Source organism: Ctenopharyngodon idella, chromosome 19, assembly GCF_019924925.1.
Source record: "Ctenopharyngodon idella isolate HZGC_01 chromosome 19, HZGC01, whole genome shotgun sequence".
In the NCBI taxonomy this organism is placed as follows: Eukaryota; Metazoa; Chordata; class Actinopteri; order Cypriniformes; family Xenocyprididae; genus Ctenopharyngodon; species Ctenopharyngodon idella.
The window spans coordinates 21,810,138-21,833,752 of record NC_067238.1 but is presented as its reverse complement, the minus strand read 5'-3'; the positions used below and the strand labels follow the sequence as shown (position 1 = coordinate 21,833,752).

The 23,615-nt window shown below is 37.6% G+C and overlaps 1 protein-coding gene across 2 annotated transcripts; it reads left to right on the top strand.

The window, feature by feature from the left end:
• Positions 1–16,413: 16,413 nt before the first annotated feature.
• nrsn1l (neurensin 1-like) lies at positions 16,414–23,615 on the top strand. 2 transcript variants are annotated; one of them, XM_051873159.1, is made up of 3 exons: positions 16,414–16,436; positions 19,441–19,629; positions 21,821–23,615. In XM_051873159.1, the coding sequence occupies exons 2-3, from the start codon at positions 19,450–19,452 to the stop codon at positions 22,217–22,219; spliced, it is 579 nt and encodes a 192-aa protein (XP_051729119.1). In that variant the 5' UTR covers positions 16,414–16,436; positions 19,441–19,449; the 3' UTR covers positions 22,220–23,615. The 2 variants fall into 2 exon arrangements, with proteins under 2 accessions (XP_051729119.1, XP_051729118.1); XM_051873158.1 differs by lacking the exon at positions 16,414–16,436 and adding an exon at positions 16,553–16,717.

Sequence of the window (23,615 nt, the reverse complement as noted above, 5' to 3'; positions counted from 1 at the left end):
TGGATGTGCTTTCTAGATGGAAATGTTAATCGCCCCCCCCAAGGGAGAGGAGGTGGTGGAGGGGCCATTGTGGGAGGTTTGACCACTCTCCCCAAGGCTTACAACCGCCCCCTTTAAACAGCTTAAGAGCGGAGCTTATGTATGAAGAAATGGACCATCGCTAGTTTAAAAACCTTTGAAATGACAGCAGCAGGTCAGATGAGTGGTGGGAGGGGTTGATGGGTGACTTTTGTTTGCGTAGCTTGTGTGTGGATGTAATTAGAGTGATGTCAAGCGGTCACTGAGGAACTGCAGGCTAATGTTAAGTGTTGTGGGCACCTTACTGTTAGGAGGGAAGCCATTCCCAAGGTGTTTTTCTCTGAAGCTGCCTCAGATGACCCCAAATTTTATTTCTGCTGGGAAAAGTGATAAACTGGAATAGAATGACATTGTTTGGACTAATAAAATTACCTTTAAAAAGATAATGGGATGTGATATCCTTTCTGCTGGACAGCGTTTCAGTGCCTGGGTTGGCTTATTTGTTTGCTCAAGGAGGTTTAATGCAATAACCTCTCTGCCTCTGTGTGAGCGTTTACATGCAACAAGCGAACATGGCAAAAGGTAGGCCATTACCTCAATCTGGTGTAATGTTAACCGTTTGAGCACTCACACATGTATGCACACATGTACACACACAGACACACACATATACGTGCTGAGCAGAAGTGCCAGCGGAGCTCAGATTAGCTTAGAGCAGTAAAGTGCCTCTTTGCTCCTAATGGGCTATAAATCAGTGCAGTCGCAAGCCTGTTTACTGCAGCAGTGTCCTGCTCCTTCACTTTACAGCCCGTGATGGAAAAACCATTTAAATAAACACAGGACCCATTACATCTGAATCACTGCCACCTCAGCACAGAGAGTCGACATAAGCCAGCACATGCTGCCAAGTTTGTAACCAGCTACCCCTGGATTTTATTATTCTAAGTGAATTTTTGCCTCAGACGTTGTTGTGATGGAGCAGTCAAGCATTAATATTAATCTCGTATATATATTAGACAATCAGACACGGGAATGGCTCACATTTGCAGGAGATGTTTGGATCACTGTTAGTTTTTATTAGTTTAACACTTAGATGATGTTAGGTGGAAATGCACGTCATGTTTTATGAATTCCTATAACACAAAACACAGGGATAGTTCAAGCAGAAAGAGGATTCTGTCGTTGTTTACTCGCCCTCATGTCGTTTTAAACCCATACCCTGTTAAGAAAAAACAGCATATGCTGGTTAGGTATGTTTTGAAGCATGGCAGCTGGTTTGAGCTGGTTTATGCTCGTCCTTAGTTGGTCATGAGCTGGTTAAAGCTGGTTCTGAGCTGGTTATAAACTGGTCCTGAGCTGAAGCTAGTTGCTTAGGACCAGCACTTGACCAGCTTAAACCAGCTAAGGACCAGGACCAACTAAGGACCAGCTCAAACCAACTCAAACCAGCTGCCATTCTTCAAAACATACCTAACCAGCATATGCTGTTTTTTCAAGGAGATATTAGGAAGGATGCCCAAGCTTCTGTTTAACATATAAGGACTGTGGATGGTGATCAAATCTCCAAAAAAGTCATGTTTTGCGGTCACATTTTAGGCCCTGTCCACACGAACGCGGGTATTTTCAAAACTGCAGCTTTTTCTATGCGGTTTGGCCATTTGTCCACACGCAAACGCTGTATACGGTTGCTGAAAACAAACTTTTTTTGAAAGATTTTTAGAAACTCCGGTTACAGTGTTGTTGTGTAGACGGTGAATCCTGAGATTCTGCCCAGTGACAAGGGAGTGCGCGCTGTTATCTCCTCTGTTTGACGTCAGATTGTGTCTCCTTTGTTTACGTGAGGCGAGTTTATGCAATGAAGTACGTAGCCAAAATTGCCAATTGCTGCTAATAACTGTGCTAACGGGGCTTATAACATATATACATATACATGCACAGTTCTCCCATTAAATTGCGGAGCAGAGGCTTCAGAATGTAATACTGCACAGGTCACTGCTTATGACAATGTTATTTTTTTTACTTTGAATGAATACGTCTCATTGTATTGTTCTGGTTTATTGAATTAATAATAATAATAATAAAATGCTTAATAAAATGACAGTGTTGTTAGCCTACCGGAACCGGTAATAAACTTTTTTACCAGGCTTCTGATTGGCCAACATAGCTTTTGACAGCACTTCATTTGCATTTTTGCGTTTTCATGTGGACGGAGATTTTTTAAAAACCGAGGAGGAAAAACTCAGTTTATAAAAATACGTGTAGACTAGGCCTTAAACAAATTATGTCATGACTGGTCACATGACAATAAAGAACCAATGGTGTTGGGTGTCAATTAAGTCATGACAAACTTGGTGGTATAGACACATAGCTACCATAGAAGCTGCTAGTTTCATAAAATTAAATTTTAGTTTGTAATAAAAAAAAACTTGCCCTACCCTGATTAACTTACAATAATGATTAATATGTATCACTGTCAGATTATCTCTTCATCACAGCACTTGTTAGTGGGTGGGATATATTAGGCAGCAAGTGAACATTTTGTTCTCAAAGTTGATGTGTTAGAAGCAGGAAAAATGGTCAAGCGTAAGGATTTGAGCGAGTTTGACAAGGGCTAAATTGTGATGGCTAGATGATTGGGTCAGAGCATCTCCAAAAATGCAGCTTTTGTTCCCGGTCTGATGTGGTCAGTATCTATCAAAAGTGGTCCAAGTAAGGAAGAGTGGTGAACCGGCAACAGGGTCATGGGCGGCCAAGGCTCATTGATGCACATGGGGAGCGAAGGCTGGCCCATGTGGTCTGATTCAACAGACGAGCTACTGTAGCTCGAACTGCTCAAGAAGTTAATGCTGGTTCTGATAGAAAGGTGTCAGAATACACAGTGCATCGCAGTTTGTTGCATATGGGGCTGCATTGCCGCAGACCAGTCAGGGTGCCCATGCTGACCCCTGTCCACGGCCGAAAGTGCCAACAGTGGGCACGTGAGCATCAGAACTGGACCACGGAGCAATGGAAGAAGGTGGCCTGGTCTGATGAATCACGTTTTCTTTTACATCACGTGGATGGCCGGGTGCATGTGCATCACTTACCTGGGGAACACATGGGGAACACATTGTTGCAGACCATGTACACTCTTTCATGGAAACGGTATTCCCTGGTGGCTGTGGCCTCTTTCTGCAGGATAATGCGCCCTGCCACAAAGCAAAAATAGTTCAGAAATGGTTTGAGGAGCATAACAACGAGTTTGAAGTGTTGACTTGGCCTCCAAATTCCCCAGATCTCAATCCAATCAAGCATCTGTGGGATGTGCTGAACAAATAAGTCCGATCCATGGATACCCCACCTCGCAACTTACATGATTTAAAGGATCTGCTGCTAACATCTTGGTGCCAGATACCACAGCACACCTTCAGGGGACAAGTGGAGTCCATGCCTCGATGGGTCAGGGCTGTTTGGGGACCAACACAATTTTAGGACGGTGGTCATAATGTCATGCCTGATCAGTGTATATGCTCCTTATTTGCACAGACAACTTATTTTTTAAGATACAAGTCTTGTAGGACCTTCTTCTTTCTAACAGTAATCTCGGTGTTGATAAGATCCCTATCAATATGGTGATCACAGAGAACCATGGGTACACCACAAACCATCAGATACGTAAAAAAGTAAAAATATTCATGCGCATGTAATTTGCAGTTTTAAGTTTCAACTACAGATGTTGATAGACAGCCCAGAATACAGTGTTTGCCTCTATGGAAGTGCATGTTCAAATTATTTCTAAGATGAAAATGAACTTTCTATTCATCTTGTTTTTTTTATATTTGACAATATTACTATTCTTACTGTATTTTCATCAAATAAATGCAGCATTGGTGAGCATACTTCTTTCAAAAATGTAAAAAAATAAAAATAAAAAAAAAATCTGACAACCACAAACTTTTGAATGGTAGTGTATGTATTCACTTTGTGCATCTCTCATTGTTGTCTTTGACATAAGGACAAAATTATTGCATTTGATGCAGCCTTCACATAAAAAAAGCTTCAATACACATGTATTGCTTTTGTAAAAGCAAGAAAAATGCCATACATATCTTAAAAGAATCTCTTGGCACAGCTGCACCAACACCACAAAGGACTGAGAGTAAAATCTTCTAAACACTACAGTCACTTTATGTGTCCTATGAGGTGAGCGTCTCTCTGTGCCAGCAGCACTCAGCTTGAATCTTTCTATCCTGAAAGACACCGAGATCAAAACACTCTCTGCGTCTTCCTCTCTCTTTCTTTCTAACTCTTCCATTTTTCTTCTTTTGTCCGTTAGGAAACAATAGTGATAATGGGGAAAACAGTGAACAAAGGAGCGGGAACTTTGCCCAGACATGTTATACATCTTGCGCACGGCAGGAAAACGCTTTGACAATCTGACACTTTAAAATCCAAGCATCATTTGTATTAATAAAAGCATGCATAATCCTTGCTTTGCATTAACAAGCAGCTTCAGGAGCTCCAACTAAATGTGAAGAAATTCTTCACTGAACTTTTTTGCCTTATGTTACATTTCATGCTGAATATCGCTAATTGTTTTGCACTGCCAGTATGGAAATATTGAACGTTTCTTGGCAAAATGGTCCCTCCTAATATATGCTCTGTGAGTTTCCTCTCCTTGGCTGGTCTAATTAGCGCCAATGGAGGTGTTGTCAGCCCACCTCCATCTCTGCAGATTGCAGCAGCTGTTTTAATTCCAGCGAGAGCAATGCTAAATTTCATTAAGACCCAAAGCCTCCTCATTACATGCAGACAGGTGCAGGAAGTGCAGTGGATTCACGCCTCCTCTGTATTTCATGTAATGTTTCATTGATGCACCACATTTTTGTTCTCCCTGTATACGAGATGAAGTTTCTGAAAATCTCACAGCTCAGGGATGTTAGAGAAGCAAAAAGGTCAACCTAACTGTGATGACCAGCGGAATCATCCGCACGGGGGCCGATGCGAACCCCGGTTTGTCAGGGATCCTTTATGTTGGGTTGACAGATCCTTCAGCTCAGTAGGGAGATGGACCCACGTTACACCAGGCATGGATGTGCAGGTAATTAAGAGATCGCTGGAGTCTTGTCATTGACATTACCCAGTGCTGTAGCCTATGTCCATTACTCATAGTAAAGCTCATTACGGAAGCACAGAACTCTGCTTCTTATCACTACATTTCAGCCTCTATGTATGGAAGCGGAGCAAGATAATTAACTCAACAGACCATCTTTCAGCAGGAAATATGGATTGATATAAAAAGAAGCCAATATGTGGAACTCTGACATTTAATGAGTCACCATGGCAGTTATATACATGAACATATAGCTCATGATGTTTGATTTCCACTGATGACTTACCAAGAAAGACACTGGTTCACTGTAAGCCCTAATAAGTTGGCAGAGCTCAAAAATTAAGTTAGTAAACTTTAATTTTGCACTACACAAGAATGTTAAGTGCAATTTTATTTAAAAATATTGACTAAGCAAACTCTGCTGGGTAGTAACTGATTGCATGTAATCAGATTCTAAACATTAAGTACTTGTAATTAGATTATATATTACATTTTAAAATACTCACAGTTACCTTTTTTATTGATTATATGATTACATGATTACATATTATATTCACACAATTTATTGATTCTCCCTAATTCTTTTTCATGTTTTATATTTTCCTTTCTAAAAAATCATATTGCTTGTATGCATTCAGAAAGTCTTCCAGTTTTGTGAAATTGCACAGACCAGCCACTTGTCAGGTGGCTATAATTACATGGAAAATTGAGAGGCCACAAGGTATTTGACCAGTGAATTTACAGAAATCATTTCACTTTTAAGGAATGTTACCTCAACATTGCAACATTGCATTTTGAATCAACTCCTGACGAACAGATAAATTATTATTTGAATTATCACTCAGTAAGTCAATTATGTATTGTTATGTCTTTGGAAGGCATTTTCTTTCAAACGCATTTTTATTGTTTATTTTAATTTTACATGTTTATGATTGTATTAATTATTAGCTTTTCCTTCACAAAGCCCAGTTCGTAATGTTTAATGTACTTCATGATGTTGATGATAACAAAGAATGGAATTTTTTTTTCTCTTTGTTTTTTTTTTTTTGTTTTTTATCAGTATGGTATAATATTATCCAAGTCGATGTGATAAACGAGTTAGGTCAAAAGTCATCTAAAAGTAATCAAAAAGTAGTGGAATGTAATGGATTACGTTACTAACTACAATTTTTGTCATGTAATTTGAAATCAGTAACAGACTACAACTTGAAAACAATCTACCCAGCATCTGCTAATGCATAATGACTAACGATCATGAACAATTCGTCAAATCTTTTATATGACTCAGGAATAACAAGTTGTCTCAGAGAATGATTAGTTCATTTTGTGTTGGTTGTGCATATGCATTTGTGACCCTGGACCACAAAATCAATAATAAGGCTCAGTTTTTTGAAACTGAGATTTATACATCATCTGAAAGCTGAATAAATAAGCTTTCCATGGTTTGTTAGGATAGGACAATATTGGCCGAGATACAACTATTTGAAAATCTGGAATCTGAGGTTGTAAAAAAAAAAAAAAAAAAAATCAAAATATTGAGAAAATCGTCCTTAAAGTTGTCCAAATGAAGCCCTTAGCAATGCATATCCACTCAAAAAAAATAAATTTTTAATATATTTATGGTAGGAAATTTATGATCTTTACTTAATATCCTAATGATTTTTGGCATAAAAGAAAAATCGATAATTTTGACCCATACAATGTATTGTTGGCTATTGCTACAAATATACCCGTGCAACTTATGACCAGTTTTGTGGTCCAGGGTCATATTTGTGCAAAATCTTTTGTTCATTTGTAACTAATGTGAAAACTACTCTGTACAGAAAACAGAAATGATTAGTTCACCTTCCAAGTCTCTCCTACGGTTTGAGTCGCTTCCGTTTGTCACGTAACATGACAGCCGCATATATTCTGCATTGGATACAGAAATGAGTTCATAATTCCCAAACGTCTTTACAAAAAAATGATAATTGATAATTATAATTATTCCTAAATAAAAACAGAGATGAATAGCGGTCATGTGACAAATGAACAAACGCGACTTGGACTGGAGGAGATGAACTAATCATTTCAGTTTCCTGTACAGAGTTGATTGAATTTGTCACATGACAAAAGAAGGAACAACTTGGACCGGAAGACTTGGGAGGTGAACTAATCATTTCTGTTTCCTGTACAGACTCACAGCCTGTGTGGCTTTCACGTGATAAGGAACGACTCGGACCAGAAGACCATGAATTAATTATTTCTGTTTCTCATAATTTGTCATTGGCTGCATTATCATTTTTCAGAATATGATCAAAGTTTGATTAAGTAGATGTGTTGGGGGAATCTGGCTATTTGAAATGTAACCTTTAATTTAATTCTACTCAAATGAACAAAAATGACTTGAATAAAGATTCGTTCGTTGTGCTGAACGAGATTCAAAGATCCAAGTCAGTAAAATGATCTGATCTTTCCATAACTAACTCATACCATTTGATTATATTAACATCATATTAAATCAAATCTTTTGCGGTTAACTGCTAGCAACAGTACACTTGTATGTGCTATAATGTAACTAGCAAAGAGACTATCACTAAACACTTTGATGTATATAGTTAAGCAACATTTATGGCTTAAGATTTTGCATCCTTAACCTAACCACAGGCTTCATTACAATGGTAACTGCAACATAACAGAACCCCCTATAAATCCCAACATAACAGGACATTAAACATGTATAATGTATAATAAAACACTTCATTTCAACATTTATTCTCCTTATTTAGTCTGACACAAAGTCTGTGAACTAGAAATCTGTTGCAACTCATTCAGTTTTAGTTCAGCTTAAAATAATCAGTTATTGAGTTTACAACTTTTTTCTATAAAGTAATATTTGATTGAAATTAATTCAGTCCCTTTAGTTAATTTCACTGTTCGGTTTTACAGTGATGAGAGTCCAAGAGGGAGAGAAAGTCCCATCGCTATTTACTCTCCAAAAATGGAAAAAAGTTTAGCTGAGGTTATGGAGAGGAACGGGCAAGGTGCCCAATAAAAGCGTAATTTATGCAGCTGCGTTCGGTACAGTGAAGGCCTCTACACAAAGATGCCCTGTTCTAGGGTCGCCCATAAATTGGGGGTCTATGAATGGCTAGCTGTGCAGGACTATCGGGGCCCTTTCTCTGTCGCTCCTCCAGAGGGGAGAGTCTGAAAGCTATTTCCCCCCGTTAACCCAGCTGATTTGTGGGACGCTAATGGCCAATGTTGACGCAGACCTCGCTGCTCTTTTTTTCCACTCGTGGCGTCTCCTGAAGGGAATATCATGCCACTTTATCACATCGTTCCCACAGAGGCTGGAAACTCAAGGCCTGTGTGTTGGATAAGGCCCGTTCTGCTCGCATCCACGCTGAGTTAGATTAGACACGCTGTCATCATTCTGCCAACACTGAGATGTAGTGTATCCTCCAGACGAGGAGGACATGGTCATCACGGTCATCACAGGGAGGGTCAGCGTCAGAGACATGTAGGTAAGACATCCCTGAAGAGTCATGGCAGGCGGAGTGTGAAAGATATTCTTTCCACTAAATGTCTTTGTGTGGCATTTTAACCCCTGGAGCAGCAGGCCTAACCGTACACACTGCAAAATTCAATTGAGAAGCAAAACTGCATAAGTATGACAGTGTTTTAGTGCCATGTTAAAATAAAAATATGTTTGTGGACTTATATAGGAGAATATAGGTAAAACTTTACAATAAGGTCTCATTTGTTAACATTAATTATTACACGGCACTGTGGAATACTTTATTCTGATTTGTCAATCGAGCCATCCAGCGGCATATTATTCCCCGATAACAACCGCTGAAAACAGATAACACAGGCTCATCTGGGTTACTGAAGTCATCAATGCTATACGTTTGCTAGGAATGGTTTTTCTTTGTCGAAGTTTTGCGTTTGTTAAGATAATAAAATATTAAATCTGTCAAATCAATATTTTGTGTACAGTTATTTAATTATGTCATCCAGTATCGTGGACTCGCTCTCTCTGGTTTCATACCAACGCAGCTGCTGCCATTTTGCGACTATTGTTTTGTACACTGTTGGATTATAAGATAACAAACAGGTATGATTTTAAAACAGTTTCATCTCAGATCAATATCTCCTATCCCCATAATAATTTATGTGGCGAAATGCAGTTTAATAAGTGGTGTGACTGTACCGTATCTCTTAAATGTCCGTCTAGTTTGAACTTGCCGCGCTAGCAACTGCTCTCTCTGCGTTTAAAGAGCTAATAAAATATTTTGAATATTTTGTGTCTAATTATTTACTTATGTGGCAAGTATCCGTGTAATAAGCAGGGTTACTGTACATCCAGCTGGTTGTTATCTCGGATTAAACCCCTTCAGGCTGATGCAAGATCCTGATCACCCTGTTGGAGTTTATTCTGAGATATCAACCGGCTGGATGTACATTATCCTTTACTTAATGCATTAACTAACAATGAGCAATATATTTTTACAGCATTCATTAATGTTAATTAATAAAAATGTTCTTGTTCACGTTAGTTCACAGTGCATTAACTAATGTTAACAGATGATCTTAATAATGTATTAGTAAATGTTGAGATTAACATTAATTAAGATTAATTAATGCTGTAGAAGAATTGTTCATTGTTAGTTCATGTTAACTAATGTTTTTAACTAGTGTTAACAAATGAAGCCTTATTGTAAAGTGTTACCAGAATATGTCTTGAATTTATCTTCCACCTCCCAGTCGGCTTTTTTTTTTCTTCACAAGAATTGTGATGAAAATGAGAACTGAAAAACAATTTTCCTTAATATATTTTGCAATTGATCTTGTTGCAGGGTTGTTTATATATTTTTTCTGAAAATAATAATAATAATAATTTTAGCAGTGCATTGTGTATTAAGACCACATCAGGTAGAAGTTTAAATGCATTTAAATATTTATCGGTGGGAAAGTGCCTTGAATAAGCACCTCCAATTAGCCCTGGTCAGTGGGCCTGCAGCGCAGTGGGACTCTCTGAATGTTTTATTACAGGCTGATGCATTCAGCAGCGTCAGTGTTTGTCATTACCGGCTCTCAGCAGCTCACGCGGTGACCACAACAGGGCCGGGCCTCAACAGAGAGCTGCTGAGGCCCACATCTGCTGGAGCACACTCATCAATACCACATCTGCAGAATGGCCAATGTTAACCTCATGGTGAATGCATCTTTTGTTGTCAAGTCAAGACACATTTATTTATACAGCGCTTTATACAATACAGATTGTTTCGACAGACTCATGTAGAGAAGCATTGCTGAGCTTAATGACCCTAAATGTGGATTTACAGGGTCAAGAACCAAGCTTGATTTTGCTGCATTCTAAGTTTTCGCCTCGGCATCCCAACATCCCACGCTGTTGCAGCCGAGCCCATTACGTCTGACACAAAGATGTTTTTTTGCCACACGTTTTGACATTTTTCTTGGGAATGATAAAAAATGAATGATGACCTCAATAGTCTTTTACATCTGCGTGAAGATCAATACGGTGTGGGCGAGTAGGTTAGGGGGTCTCCAGAGGTTGGGGGGAGATGGAGGGGGGATCTTCTCTGAGGCGTGCTCCGCTTGTACACGAGCTGCCGGATTCTCTAAGTACTGTGTTTAATTGGAGGCCCGGGCCGGGGCTGGCAGACGGGGTGCTGAGCGGGGCTGTCAGTGCCGAGTGGTACGGCAGGGCGGCAGCAACGCTGGAGCTCCTCTCCATAGAGAGCCCGGGAGTCCCATACATTATTGATTGCTCCTGAGATAAAAGAGGATGCTATGCCGTGCACCCTGCTTCTCAGGGAGGAAAATGAAAAAGGGAGACACGGGGAGGGAGAGAAAGAGAGAGAGTGATGCCCTGGCTTCCAGCGCAATGTCGAGGAAGAAAAACAAGACCTTGAGAGTTTGATTCCTTTCCTTTTACAGTGTTAGAGTATCAAAGTATTCTAATATTCATTATTCATAGGTAGGCTCATCACAAATGGGTATTCTTTCACAATGCTGCATCTTTTTAAGAGCTTCTTGTACATACCACAAAAGAATAGCAATTCCCGCAAGAATTCTTAGGCATAATGAAAAATTACAAGCGTTTGGTCGTGAAAAGAAAGCAAAGTGCCAAAAAAAAAAAAAAAAAAACTAGTAACAGAAACTCTTATGACTAGATTAGGGTCTGAAATTATCTTTTCCATTAAGGGCCAATATTTTTTCCTTGAAATTGATTTCAGGAGCATTTTATACTTTTGTAAGGTCAGTTTTTATAATCATCTTATTAAATGTATTTCTGTTGTCTAAGAACTGTTTGTTAGTTTATTTAAGAACTTTTTTAAGCATTAGAAAATAAAGACTTCACATTGGTTATCATAATAGCATGAAAAACAAAACGTTATCATTATCGTTATAGTTATCGCCCTTGGTGTAGTCAGTGCGCATTGAACAAAACTCCAGTGTTTTCAGTGGTGACTAATCGAAATGCCTCTGATTGGCCATTGCATTCATAAGCTCAACAGAAACATTTGTGATTGGTTATAATGCTCAACGCTGCAAAATTAATTAGTGAAAAGAAATCTAATGCAATACTGAACTGGATCATAACTTGTGCTGAATAATGACACTTTTGTCTTTTTAAAACTGCTTTACAGGAAAATTTGATTTGTCTCATATTGTTTTTTTTTTTTCACATCTTCAAAATCAATATTTTGATCACTGACAGCTTATTTACTAGATCCACCAAGTGAGAGTGACATTAATATTGACTGCGTTCAGGACTTGCTCTGCAGTAAATCGCTGTGCCATTTCAAGTTTTGCTGATGATACTTGTGTATACTTTTGTTTTCTACCTGCAGTAGAAACATCATGTCATCATTGTGTATCAGACATTGCCACCTTAAGGAATAAAGGTGAATGCAGAAAAAATATATACTTACTATGACATACCTCAGGTCCCTAGCGACCCTATACTTATTTTACAAAAAAAGAAAACTGACATTCTTTTTTTTTCCTTGATATATTGTTGATAATGAATAGATAAAGGAATACTATGAAGGTTGGTGTCTAACTGAAAAAAAAAATGAATGAGGGGTAGGGCAGTGAATGATGTCCCAGGTCGATAAAGACCCGGGGAATGTGTTTAAGGGTTAAAACAATCTGTATTGTATAAAGCGCTATAGAAATAAAGGTGACTTAACTTGAATAAATTTAGTTTATTTGTGCAGGGGCATTTTTTGCCCCTTATCTTGAATTTGGGAAGCATTTTTGTTCCCCTGTTAATTTCTGACCCTGCAACATGCACATTGCATCTGTATGCCACACAGACACACACACACTGTCACACAAAATTTTAATATTAATTCAGGTCAAATTGACCTTACAGTCTAACGACCAAGGCAAATGGCACAAAACGCCTTCCACCCTTCACCCAGAGGAGCGTGAACAGGTGATCGCTGACACCACCATGATGTGGCTGAGAGACAATAGTACCCTGCAGGACGGTGTGGCTGCTCGGCCTCTGCCGCTGTTCCCCGGGACCCAGGGGGCCTCCGCATCCGCTCAGCCCACGGAAGCAGCAGATGTCGGGGCTGCTGTGCCGCGGCACCCCCCGCGCCTGCCCTGGGGCTGTGTGCAGAGCGAGCAGCGTGTGTAGGACACTGGGACAGATGGCAGGGGGTACGGGCAGGGCTGTACAGAGGATGTTAGTGGTCCGCGGTGCCAACATTGGATTCATAGGCATGTATGACATGTTTACCTCTGTGGATTGAAACCTATAAATGTGCCCTTTGTTGGTGAGGGGATTTTTTACGCATCTGGACTGTTAATGTGGCACTGCAAAACATTTGACTGGTAAAGTCAAATAATTTCTAAGAAGACTGTTTTTAGAAGTTAAAATAGTCCTGGAAAAGTAGAGGGAATGTTTTTGTTAGAGTAACCAAAAAAAAAAAAGTAAATAAATAAATTCAACAAACAGCATTTGTTCACATACTGTACATTCCACAAGAAATGTGTCTGCAGTTGTCCAAAAAGTAATGCTGCACCAGCAGGCACTTCTAGATGACTAAGTGTGTGTCTCTTGGACAAAACAAAGACGAGAGCTTCTCTGTCATGAGCTGTCTGGGATGATAGCGCCATCTAGCGATTTGTGACTTTCACTCAACGAGCAGTATCTCTCAGACACAAATCTCCATGTGTGAAATGTAGGCCACAGTGTCTGGAAGAGGGACAGAAAACGAGAGAAAACAATATCCTTATGTAACCAGAGATGACACAAATTGTGAAGGATTAGTGAATATAAACTCAAGACTGAAAGAAAACATTATTATCTTGGCAATAAGCTTGAATCATACTGTTTTTCCTACTTATTTATTTATGGCAAAAACTGAACATGCAGACCAAACTTCCATATTGAATAACACAAAGCAGACACCCAAACAGATGATAAAGATCTTCCAAGGAACTAAAGTACAGATTATGTACTGAATGAAATTAAGAACATTCTGTAGGCATACAGAATTTCATCTGCCATTGTTGTATTGACCTTTGACCCATGTGTTCTTTCACCTTATGACATCTTAACAATAACCACAAAAATAATTCCCTTGGGTGTTGTAAAACTAGTACAATTTAACCACACAGAAAAAAAAATAGTTTCCTCTTGTTTCTTTATTTAAAAAAAAAAAAAAAAAAAAAAAATTACTGCCAAGGACCACCAGATATGATGTTTTCCTTGTGATGGATCCCCTTTCTAACATATAAAGGCAGATATATATTTCAATGTACTGTGCAAATATTTATTTATACAGTCAGAAAAATAGTGGTATTATAAAGATGTTCCAAAATGAAACACTATTTTATTGTCATTATACAAAAGGCAAAATGAATGATAATGTTAAACAGTTAAAGATAAAGTTAACAGTATCTTTTTTTCATTCTACCATTACAGTAATGTTGGAAGTAACCCTAAAGTGGAAAAAAAAAAAAATACATTTGCTTGCCGATTTACATAATAAATACTGTTCCAAAGCAGTTTTATAGTAAATAGTGCCATAGGCCACAGTGATGAGAAACATATATACAGCACAAATGCAAACTATTCATATTCACTATATCTCTAGTGTATACTATAGGCCTATTATACTATTAATTGTAATAATAATCATGATTTCTGACCAGATATCAGAAAGTAGAATGAAGTGGTAATAATGTGAAGTTTGCAAATGTGTTAAAAAAAAAAAAAAAGATCACACTACATATATTTAATTAATATCTTAGGTTAATACTTTAACAGTCCTGATAAATGCATTTTATAAAATATTTTTTGCGGCCCCCTGGAGCCCAGACCTCTTACACTTAAAAAGAGCTGTCTCCACCATTTTTATTTTTTAACTTTTAAATTCTGATGGTTTCTCAGCTCCAGTTGCCTCATATAATAGCCAAATTTCCTCTGGTTGCACACAGGACTGTTCACTAACTGTATCATGACCACTTCGTATTCTGACATCCATTTGACATATGGCTTTTGCATACTATTGCATATTCGGACGCGGGGTTTACCTCAGCCCTCATGAAACAGGCTAGGCTTAGGTTGAGATGACATGTTTTATTCATCGCAACGCCCCATTGTTTGACCATTAAGATGATGTAACATCTCCATTTTGGCACGCAGGCGAACCGTCTGGGTCCCGCTACATCAGGAGACGCGTCTCTTGACTTTTTGAACTCCGTTGGCTTCTCCACACGACGCCAGCCGTGTTAGCGCATCGTATATCACGGGTGAGAGGGAAACGATGGCATTGCCATTGATAGCGTTTATGCTTCGCCGCCTCACCGACATAATGAGCACATTATCTGCGCGCTCTAGGACTGCCGCTCGCCCCCGCACTTTAAATATTCACATCCTATGTTTATGGAAAAAGGTATGAGACAGTTGGTGAAGAAAGACTACAAAATGACTGCGTCGTGTTTTTCTTCATCAACGCATCTAGAACACCTCAGAATAACTGAAAAGAATTTAAGTTCAAAATTTGAAATCTAGTTTAGCGGGAAAAATAGACAGCTGTCATTCTGGAGCTTCAGCACCATGGACAGGTCTAACTATCTCTCAAAGGTACCATAGAAATTTTCACATGATTCTAGTTTTCTCCACCTTGTTGTATAAACCTGTTTTATTTTATAACCAATCATTTACTTTGACAAACAAGACAAACAAGCAAAACGATAAGCAATGCTTGGTAAGTCCTTGAATTGTACGTGATTGATACGAAGACATATTTTTCATTTTTTTTTATTGCCCTTTTGTCACACTTCTAAGAAAATATTTAAATCCACATGGAAAATGTCTCTTTCTGCATGTTAGCCCTTTTTAAAGTACTGAATGCCTCTTTTTATCTGCATGTGTAACCATGGAAATAACACTTATTGACTGAAGAAGGAAGAGTGTGTGTTAACATGAACATAATCTGTCATGTGAGGACATCCACTTTTCTAAGCATTCATAACTACAAAACATATCCAAAGGTTATAGCTGTAATGTGCAGGCATAGAACTACTTGATGAGTTTGTGGAATTTCTACAAAAATGCAATTTCCATCATTCAGAGTCTCATAATAGATGCACAACCTTGAACATGGTTCATGGTGTTGCAATGTTGCTAACAAATGCTCTGAGAGCACTTAAAACTTTGAGGAATTTTTGTCATCTCTTTCTCTATATATGGTTTTCAAAGTTGAAGGCAGGGAGCAAAAAGCAATTTTATTTTCTTAATCATAGCTTTAGCTTAATGTGTGTTATTAGCATAATATACATTAAATAGACAGATACAGTCACCACATGTACACTGCGATGTTTTTTGCATTCTGACAAACATACACATGATATACACATTGATACTTTGCCAAGTGAAAGTTAAATCCACCAAACACACTTAAAATTGAGTAAAATGTCAGTAAAATTCAATTAACTCTGTGGTATGATTTTGTATGAAAATAAAAGGCAATGTTCAAACATTTTAAAACTGATTTTATGGTTATATATATATATATATATATATATATATATATATATATATATATATTAAAATCACACAGTGTATAGCCTATATGATTTCAGCTATATACATATTTCTCATTATACAATATAATCAACATTGATTGACAGATCAACCATTGATTAATGTTTGATGCCCAAATCCATCTCTTTTTAAATATGATGAAGAAAACATTCACAAAATGTATTTGGAAGAATCTAGAACTGATTCGTTTGTTGTATTTACCATATAATCGAAGAACACTGCAGTTGCCTGGAGTTCACCTTACAGGTAGGCTAATTCTGTTAAGGAGAAATGGACACATATTGTTCTCTGTAGTTGTGCAGATTTGAAAGGCATGTATCTAAAAGGTGACTTCATCAAGTACTCGTTAATATTATTATTAATATTTCTTTACGTAAATGTCGCAATTGTAAATAAAACGGGAAAGATACAGTGTGTGAATGCTGTGAAGACCAGCAGCGCATGCGCATTGCGCGCGCTCCAGCAAATGAAACTTTGGCTGATGAAGACACGAAAACAAGCAACAAGGATCGATTACTGAACATTCGGTAGTAGCCTAATTTATTTGACTTATTTTATATGTAAAGTATTGATACATTTGCACAGATAGGCTATCGTTTTGCTTGGCAAGCGCCATATCATAGACAATGAAAATGAATAGCCTAATACGAGTGATGTCATTTAAATGAGTTTTAATAGCGACGTATGAGCAATATCCGTTGCCTGTGGCATTTTAATGTACTGTTGCCATTGTGATTTATATAATTACGCTGACTCGTTAAATCGTCTTTATTGACTTGGCGTTTATTGACATGTTTATTGCTGTCTGTCTCCAATATTTCAGCATCTCTGGATCCGCTTGATTTAACGTAACTATTCTGTACAATCCTATTTGCATAAACGTTTGCTAAAGACACTGGGTTTGATCGTGCAGATATAGATAAGAAAATATCTTGAGTGTTCTGAATGTCACGGAAGCAGAGTTACGTCGTATGATTGATATTTTCTGCACAATTATTGTCATAAACATGCAATAGTGGGTTGAGTCGTTCTCATCAGCACTTTGTCATTGATGGCATAATGGAAAAATTTATAATATGCCTAGATTCAACGAATGCACAAACCGGTTAGTTTTCACTAGCTATATTGTGCAAATAGCAGCCTACACAAATAAAAAAAAAAAAAGTCGATTTATGGAATTAATAGGCTACATTGCCTCTCGTGAGGACTGTCGAAGTTTTGTGATATGTGAATCCACTTTATGATAGAAGAATGATTATATGTTCTCTGATATAATTGTCTGATAATGATCTATGCGGTCTGCTGTTGTTGCTATGGTTACCTCCTTAGTCCAACTCGATTTATGGCGACTCTTTACCACTAAATAATCTTTTTATATATATAGTTACAGAAACGTGTGAAAATACTGCTACATATATATATGTTTATAGGGAAAAAAAACAATATACATACCAGTCAATTGCTTTTTGGGGGGGTATATTAATTGCCCCACCACTACCAAAAACTGCGCCATGCTTTGCATATGAACTACTAATCTGCGAATGATTTATGAACTAATTTGCATAATTCTCTTTTTAAGCCTCTGTGGTCATTATTCTGATATTCAGTTTTAGCTAATGAACCATTTACCGTGCCTCCTGAGTATTCAGAATATGAATAAGCTTAATTATAAAGCAAATAAACTCTTTGTTTAATCTAAAATTTAAGGGTATAGTTTAGTGTACAGTTAAATATAAAGTATTAATAGGTAATACTATGTCAGAATCTATGGATCTATAGCATGCAAATGGAAGTGTGTATGAAATAATATGAATTAAATTATGCATGATGCTCTTGAGAGTGTGGATGACAGGTGAGAGAGTTCATCAGGTGGGTGTTTTTTCACTTCTAAGACACCATCAACTGTAGTAAGCATGGATACTGCTGAGATTTAAAAACAAATGTGTGTGAGAATTAATAAGCAAATAACCATATGTTAGGTTAAAGTCGGCATGAAACAGAAGTTGCTATAGTCTTTTTGTCCATATTGTGACGTATAGTGAAACGAGCTTCTTCTTGAACAAGGACAAAATGTAGGGCGGGACTTGATTTTGTCCATCGGGAAAAAATAAATCATTTATAATAAATACTGCAATATTCCATAGAAAAACAAGAATTGTCCATTTTGATTTCATGTTTACTTGTAGCAATTTACACTGTTGTAGCCTATGTTTGATCTAAGACCCTATGAAAAGGCTGAAGAAAAAACAGACTTAAAGGGTTAGTTCACCCAAAAATGAAAATTCTGTCATTAATTACTCACCCTCATGTCGTTCCAAACCCGTAAGACCTTCGTTCACCTTCGGAAAACAAATTAAGATATTTTTGATAAAATCCGATGGCTCCGTGAGGCCTCCATTGACAGCAAGATAATTAACACTTTCAGATGCCCAGAAACAGACATATTTAAAACAGTTCATGTGACTACAGTGGTTCGACCTTAATGTTATGAAGCGACGAGAATACTTTTTGTGCGCCAAAAAAAACTAAATAACAACTTTATTCAACAATGTCTAGTGACTGGCGATTTCAGAACACTGCTTCATGGAGCTTCGAATCTTTACGAATCTTTTGTTTCGAATCAGTGGTTCGGAGCATGTATCAATTTCAGTGATTTCAGTAAACGAGACTTCGTTACGTCATAAGTGTTTTGAAATTTCAGTGGTTCACGTGACTTTGGCAGTTTGATACACGTTTCGAACCTCTGATTCGAAACAAAAGATTCGTAAAGCTTTGAAACTTCATGAAGCAGTGTTTTGAAATCGCCCATCACTAGATATTGTTGAAAAAAGTTGTTTTTTTGGCACACAAAAAGTATTCTTGTTGCTTCATAACATTAAGGTTGAACCACTGTAGTCACATGAACTGTTTTAAATATGTCTTTAGTAGCTTTCTGGCATTTGAAAATGTTAATTATCTTGCTGTCAATGCAGGCCTCACTGAGCCATCGGATTTTATCAAAAATATCTTAATTTGTGTTCCGAAGATGAACGAAGGTCTTACGGGTGTGAAACAACATGAGGGTGAGTAATTAATGACAGAATTTTTGGGTGAACTAACCCTTTAAAAAACAGGTCACATTGAGAAATGCAGGAAACTGTTATATATAATTTAAAATGATGACTAAAGGGTAAGAAAGTTGAAAACTGCTTTTTCAATATTTTAGGATGTCTTGTTTGTTGCCTGTAATGATGTGCGGTTGTAATCACAGGTCTGAGAGATGGCCTCTTGCTCTGAGGTTTGTGGGTCTGGTCACGCGGTCGACTCCAGCTGTCGTGTTTTCGGAGTGCGCTCCTATTTACACCACTTCTACGAAGAGTGCACAGCCTCAATGAGGGAGCAGCAGGAGGATTTTCAGGGCCAGAGATCACCGCTGCGGTGGAGCTCAGGCTTCTGGAAGGTATCAGAGAGAAGTTTTATTGCGTTATGCACTTTGCTTAAGAGATTCAAAGTATATGTTGTTTTCACTATTGGCATGTTTGCTTGAGTCCAAAACCAAATTTGATTGACTCCACTTTGCTCCCTCTGGTCTTTCAGAATATGTTATGCTGTTTTGAAACTTGGTACATTTTTAAAATGCTTTTGTTATCAAAATGAATACCACTGAAGATATTTATTTTCCGTAAAATGTACATAATCAATAGCGGTTCACTTTCAGATTCACATCACAAACAAACTGTCAATCACATCAACCATCCATCAGACACTTTTCAATCTTGTCTCGTCTTTTCAAAAGTTATAAACTAAACCAAACTTTGTGAATTGTCTATTGACCTTAGAACAGATAAATGAGAGCCAAAATAGCCAATCAAATTGCTGCACTGAGAAGACTTGTTGCCATCCGCCGTTTTGTCCGTCAAGCTTTAAAGTCCATCAAGCTTTACTGAACTGCCATACACATACAAACCTCCTTTTTTGGCAGATTCCTTTAACTAAGCTAAAAAGGTGTTGTTATGCGACATGTAATTTGGATATCCAGAGAGACTTTTTAATAGTTTTGTTCGTTCCATTTCCTGAAATCAGCCAGCAATCATGAAAAATGTAAGTGTTTTTTATGACATTGACCTTGGTTTATTTTACACACCCGTGATTCTGTGATGGTTTCTCCATTAAAAAGACTTTACGAATAAAGCTTGCTTGTTTGGACAGTTTTCATCAACAGTGGATTTCAAGGAGTTTTAGATGGCATTGTGCTTCAAAGTCAGATAAATTGAGCAGGATAATTGTTTTTTAAAAATAAATATAAATTTCTCTCTGCTGTTAGAGTAAATGCACATGGGCTTCATCCAAGATACTACTGATTTCTTTTTATGTGTGGAATTATTTGGTTTTATTTGAAAAAACTCTGATAATAATGTGACATGCAGCCAAAGTTAACTTTATTTTAAGGAAAACACACAAAAACACAGTATTTACCCCATTTGCATCTGCAAATTGTCCATTTTACATTTGTCGGTGTCAATGTCAATTAAAGTTAAAGGGATACAGTTCACCCAAAAATGAAAATTCTGTCATTAATTACTCATCCTCATGTCGTTCCAAACCCGTACGACTTTCGTTCATCTTCGGAACACAAATTAAGGTCTTTTTGATGAAATCTGAGAGCTTTCTGTCCCTCCATTGACAGCTACACAACTGACACTTTGACGCTTCAAAAAGTTCATAAAGAGATCGTAAAACTAATCCATATGAATTGAGCGGTTTAGTCCAATTTTTCTGAAGAGACTCGATCACTCTATATGATGAACACATTTAATTTAGGCTTTTATTCAGCGAACATAAACAGAAGCTCAACCGAACCTGATCGACGGGTGAGAACAAACCTCTTGCGGAATCTCAAATGTGCTGTGTAACACACGAGAATGAACCTCATTGGTTCTTGCATGTCAAGCAAGCATGCTTGAGCTTCCGTTTACCACAACTGATATAGTTGATGAATGTTTATATGTGAATATGAGCCTAAATTCAATCTGTTCATCATATAAAGCGATCAAGTCTCTTCAGAAAATTTGGACTAAACCACTCAATCCATATGGATTAGTTTTACGATCTCTTTATGAACCTTTTAAAGCTTCAAAGTGTCAGTTGTGTAGCTGTCTATGGAGGGACAGAAAGCTCTCAGATTTCATCTGAAAGATCTTTATTTGTGTTCGAAAGATGAACGAAAGTCTTACGGGTTTGGAACGTCACGTAATTAATGGCAGAATTTTTATTTTTGGGTGAACTATCCCTTTGATGTAAATGTTTATGCCATGTCAACTGTCCAACTTCTTGACACTTGGGTAGATTTCCCCTTGTATATCATTGTTTTCTTGTCTTCTACCATTATATTTAGTGTTTCAACATAACAACCTGATACAAAAGCTTCCTGATTTTTGCGGGATGATAAACTGCATTTTAAGTAATTTATTCCAAAATCACCAGGTGCGTCAGCAATCAAGCCAATTCGCTCAGTTGTTTTGTTTGATGGACATAAAAAGATTACTTGCCCTTGAAAAGTGGTGACTGTGGTTAAGTAACCACTGTCCTAAGGTCAATTGAACCAATATATAATGCAAAAGAATGAAGAACACTCTCTTATTCACTCTTAGGTCACTCTTGCGGTTGGTGTCATACTCCTGACTGTGGGGCTGGTGGTCATGACAGTGGGCTATGCCATCCCCACTCGCATTGAGGCTTTCGGTGAAGGCGAACTGCTGTTCGTGGACCGACAGGCCATGCGCCACAATCACTCGCTACACATATGTGTTCTGGTTGGGACAGGGCTTCTCAGTCTGGGCGGGGTTCTGATGGCAGGTGGAATCCTGAAGTCTAACTTCTCCACAACTCCCACAAAAAAGGAAGACTCAAGAGGAGAACGGAAGGGGGGGACCAGAGTCCTGAGTGCAATGAGAAGCCCAGCAGACCCTGTAATGAAGCCTCCCAGTCCAGCCTCTAGTGACGGAGTGTCTCCTCTCGCTAGGGAAGATAAAGTTCAGCATTGCTCATAAAAGAGCTGTTTGAGAGTGCCCGTTCAAGAGTGCTGTCGAAAAAATCAGCAGAAGCTCCTTGTTTATTTCAATGAGAAATTTGGGAGACTTATTTGTGTTTGATAATTATGTGATAAGAGCCTTAAATGATTAATTATTTCTTGTTTTATCAAAACAACAAGTAGAGCAAATCTGTGCCATCTGTTGTCCTGTACTTGTATAGTTATTGTCAAAATAAGTTTTGTATTTTTCTACATTACAGTATTGATCAAACGAACAGCCACTAAGTGGTTGCAAGGCAGCAAAAGAAAGCTTTTGAGTAAAATGATTTTAAAAAAAATACTTTTATTCAGCAATTATGGATTAAATTGATCAAAAGTGATAGCAAAGACATTTATAATGTTACATCAGATTCTTTCACATAAATGTGGTTCTTTTGAACTAACTATTCATCAAAGAATCCTTAAAATCATGGTTTCCACTTAAATAAAATTAAGCAGCACAACTGTTTTCAAAACTGATAATAGTAAAAAAAAATAATAATAATAATGTCAGCAACTCAGCATTTTAGAATGATTTCTGAAGGTCATGTGACACTGAGTAATCACAATGGAGCTGACAATTCAGCTTTGCCATCACAAAAATAAAGTACATTTCAAAATACATTAAAATAGGAAACAGTTCTTTTAAATTGTAATAATGCTTTACAATATTATTACTGCTTTTACTGTATTTTTTTATCAAATAAAAGCAGGCTTGGTGAGGCTTCAAAAGCATTAAAAAAAAATCTCACTACCCCAAATTTTTGAACGGTAGTCTATATTAAATATAAAGAGATTACTATTTAAAGCATCTTTTGTGCCCAGTGTGCACCTTTTCAAGTGTTTTAAAGTTAAAGATGTTTTAAGAAAGAAAAGACCAACCACAATTCATTATGCAAATGCAAAAGTTATAATGATGTTAGCTGTTGGAATTCGAATGCTAAAGTTTCTGAGCACAAGTTGAAGTGGAGTCTGATGTTATGTGGTTTGGGTTGACTTAATTTAGGAAGAGCCTTAGAATTTAGTAGCTTAGAACAAGCCATAACCAGAATGTTTGAGGAATAGCAATACAGTGCTGCCTTGCAAACTCTGTAGAAAATGCAGGTCTGTCATTATAATATGCACAATCCGGCACAAACCTACTCTCAATGTCTCTATTTCTGGATCCTTGACATCTTTTTCAGTCAGAAATTCTGTTCTTAATATTTTTCTCTTTCTAACTTACTCTTTCATCAGCTGCAGTTAAATAGAATGTGAGAGGCTAAAAGGGATTTACTGTACACCATAATTGTCTACAGTCTCATTGTCTCATTATGTTAATGTATTTAAATGCTCTTCTCTAAACAAGCCCAATAAATCAATGTCAGCAAACTTAA